This window comes from Gymnodraco acuticeps, unplaced genomic scaffold, assembly GCF_902827175.1.
Source record: "Gymnodraco acuticeps unplaced genomic scaffold, fGymAcu1.1, whole genome shotgun sequence".
In the NCBI taxonomy this organism is placed as follows: domain Eukaryota; kingdom Metazoa; phylum Chordata; class Actinopteri; order Perciformes; family Bathydraconidae; genus Gymnodraco; species Gymnodraco acuticeps.
Window position 1 is genome coordinate 7,022,937 of NW_022989768.1, and position 3,414 is coordinate 7,026,350.

Below are 3,414 nucleotides of genomic sequence, written 5' to 3' on the forward strand. Positions count from 1 at the left end.
ATAAAAATAACAGAAGCATTTCAACAGGTTTTTGATATGATAAAAACTCAAGTTAGATATCGTTATTAATCAGCTGTAAGTTTGAGTTTGTTTGAACTTATTCATTATAATTATTGTACAAAATGGTATAAGAATGCAAACTTAAATTGATTATAGTCTATTATCAATTCAGGTTAAGAAACTAGTGTTGCTTGCATCCTATTTTAAAGGCATTTATTTTTATAATCTACTAAAATGCAACAAAAAAGGGTTTGATTCTATTAATGTTGTCTTTTGTATTGCACTGTTGCAGCAGATTCCTGTGTAGCTTCAGATCTGAGTTGTCTTATTAGTAAGCCTCATTTATACTTTTGTAGCAACACAATTTTTATATAATGGCAAAGAAAGGGTTCAGAGTCTTTTCTTTTTTTCCTGTGTCATATGTGGCAGCACTGTTCAATGTTTCTTGAATACATTACCCACTTATAACAACACTGTTGTGTAACTTCAGTTCAATACTTGTATGTGTGTAGATTAGAAAGAGGTAAGATAAAGGATCTGCAGTGTTTTATGAAGTATTCATCGTACAAAGGTCAGTTTTATACAAGTAGAAGTGTGTATTTACCTGGTTGTAGGCTGTCAGTAATGGCTACGCCTCTCTATTTGGACTGGTAGATCTCGGCAGACTGGAAACTTTAAAAGTAGCTCTCGGTTCAAAAAAGGTTGGGCACCCCTGCCTTAGAGGACGAGAAGCAGGCCAAGCAGGACGAGGAGGCCATGCACAAGCTGCAGGCCAGGTGAAGGATACTTGCATTGTTCCTCCTGCCTGTGAGAAATGCTCAGTGAGCAGCACATGCTACTATTGTCCTGCTAAAGTGAACACAAGCAGAACTGATTTGAAGTGAATGTGATTGTCTGTTCTCTGCCTGTAAGGAACTTTCAAACTGTTTTGGATTTTTTTCTATTGTTCCTTTTATGGCTCAAGCTCCCCATTTCCCTTTTTTAAAGAATGGGGCTGAATTTGTTTATAACTATGCTATTCAACCCTAATGAAATGTAAGCATCATTGCTGTGTTCACCCCCACAGTCTGCTGGAGGAGGAGGCAGCGAAGCGGGCCGAGCTGGAGCGTTTCCACCGGCAGCAGCAGAGGGCGCTGTCGCAGACGGAGGCGGAGAAGCAGGAGCTGGTGGCCGAGCAGCGGCTCAAAGAGAGAGAGCTGCAGGCGGCCATGCTGCAGCTGGAGAAGCTGGAGAGGGAGCGGCTCGGGGCGCTGGAGCAGTACCAGGTCAGCTCCCACAGGTGGAGGGTAGTAACTGACCCTCGGCATCAAACATAGATATATTCCTTATTAATAATTCCATTAAGCAGAATGCAATATTCTTTCTCGCCAACAAGTATGTTTGTATTTTACTTCAGATTTGTTTTATTTATTTGATTGAGGCTTGAAGATTCTTATAAATGTTGTTCAGTTTATGGAACAATAAAATAAGCTTGAGCTAACAGAACCACAGTCAGTCTGTTATGAGGATTACAAGTATAAGAATTAAGGTTTTTATTAAGGTATTATTTGAAGATTATTGATACACATTTTACAAGATGATCTGCCTTTATTAAATCAGGATCATAGAAATACATATGAGCAAACAACATGTGGGAAATGATGTGAAATATGACACCAGAATGGATTATTTCAACTTTTTTTAATTAACATGTCATGTTCTAATTTATTTGATCTAACTTCCTCCTTATGTAATACAGGAGGTGTCGATGAAGCTTGAACGAGCAACTAACAAGACAAAGACTTGGAAGGACAAGGTGGCCAAACATGAGGGTCTGGTGCGTCTCATCCAGCCAGGTATGAACATCAGTTGTAAAATAAATCAGCATAAGACAGGTGTATTTCACCGACATTTAGCTCTGTGCATCAAGTTCATGGAAACGGGGCTTTCTGTGCTCCTCCCAGGGTCCTATGAAAGATAATAGGTGCCCACTGCTCCTAATACTATGATGGGTTAAAGCCAGAGTCTGCATTTCACTGTGTGTGCTGTGCTTTGTTCATGTGTGACAATAATAGCAGGCAGTAGCTCAGTCTGTGGAGCTGCCCTTAATTAAGGATTTTTGAATATCAGGAAAATATGCTAAAATATTCAGTTTTTTGTAATGTCTTTCATAATAAATATTAGTTTGTACTGCATGTAGGCTTATCTTTGATATTCAACCTGCTATGAGTTCAAAGAAACTAAATACTTGATTAAAATACAGCAGTCCCTTGTGCCTACAGATTAAAAATAGTTTGATAAGAAAGGTTTGCAAAGTTTCAACAACCAACACAACGAAAAGCATCATGAGGAATCTTTCTGCAAGTTCATCTTTTTAAAACACCTCCCCTCCTTGTTTGCGATCTGATTTCTTAGGTCATAAAGGTCCTCAGAGGATCACTAACTGGGGTCCGGCTTCATTCACTGACGTTGAGCTGGAGCTGAGGAAGAAGTCGTGGCAGGAGAGGAAGAACCAGGGCGCTCCGGCTCAGTGAACACACCTCACTGAGGAGGACAGTCTAGGTCTGATAATGTTTAATAACATACACTTACTGAGCCATCTGCAGCGTTAAACGTTTTACTGATATGATTTGGCCTACTTTCTTCTGTAACAAAAAATCTCATCAAGCAATTGTAGGAAGCAGTTCTCTAAAATAATCTGATCATGAGATGCAATTGAAATAGCAGAAAAATACAACTAATAAGTGAATATTTAGTTATTATTTTATGAAGAAATACATCCAGTTTCTTAGTTTGTGCTTTCTGACTTCCTGTGTTTTAATTCATTTTACTGACATGTAATAGAGTACAGCAGTAGATTAATATGTGTATTGCTTTGTCACATTTAAACTTGTATGAAAAACATATAATAAAACACCACTTTTTTTTTCAAAAGTGTATGACTAATTCCATTCAGAGGTCCCAGTATTTCATAGTTTGAGAAGCTGTTAAGACTCTTAAATGTGTCAAAATGCAGCAAGTTCTTTCTGTTTTGGAGGTATCGAGCCTGCTTTCATTCATCATGACTCGTCTACATTTCGATCATGACAAAGAGTGTCCACTAGATGTCACCATATGAACGGTATCATCAGTAAGACAAACCCCAAAATACTGACATTCAGTCTTCTGTTGTTTAAGTGCCTGAATAAGTGTAAGGTGGATACTTATAAGATGTGTTTAAAGAGCCATAGTGTGTCTTCTTCACCAGTGAGTGATGAAGGTGGCTTCTGTCATGTTGTCCAGATGTTATAAGGTGGATGTGTTTTTCCCTCGTCTGGTCGGTGTTATTCTGAACAAGTTCATCTCCAAACACCTTGCCTACCATGTTTATTCCTACTCAGGACGTACATTTTGAAGAAAACCCGCCAAAAAACCCACATTGTTTCACTTTTTGCA

The 3,414-nt window shown here is 38.6% G+C and overlaps 1 protein-coding gene across 1 annotated transcript; it reads left to right on the forward strand.

The window, feature by feature from the left end:
- The first annotated feature begins 650 nt into the window (after nucleotides 1-650).
- LOC117548055 (switch-associated protein 70-like) lies at nucleotides 651-2,913 on the forward strand. The gene is made up of 4 exons (XM_034218998.1): nucleotides 651-776; nucleotides 1,067-1,265; nucleotides 1,739-1,835; nucleotides 2,395-2,913. The coding sequence occupies exons 1-4, from the start codon at nucleotides 757-759 to the stop codon at nucleotides 2,511-2,513; spliced, it is 435 nt and encodes a 144-aa protein (XP_034074889.1). The 5' UTR covers nucleotides 651-756; the 3' UTR covers nucleotides 2,514-2,913.
- The last annotated feature ends 501 nt before the right edge of the window (nucleotides 2,914-3,414 follow it).

Excerpts from the sequence above, each read along its gene's own strand:
- LOC117548055 (XM_034218998.1), top strand. The coding sequence starts at position 757 with ATGCACAAGCTGCAGGCCAG. Across the intron at positions 777-1,066 it reads ATGCACAAGCTGCAGGCCAG|TCTGCTGGAGGAGGAGGCAG; the intron begins GTGAAGGATACT and ends TCACCCCCACAG. Across the intron at positions 1,266-1,738 it reads GGGCGCTGGAGCAGTACCAG|GAGGTGTCGATGAAGCTTGA; the intron begins GTCAGCTCCCAC and ends TATGTAATACAG.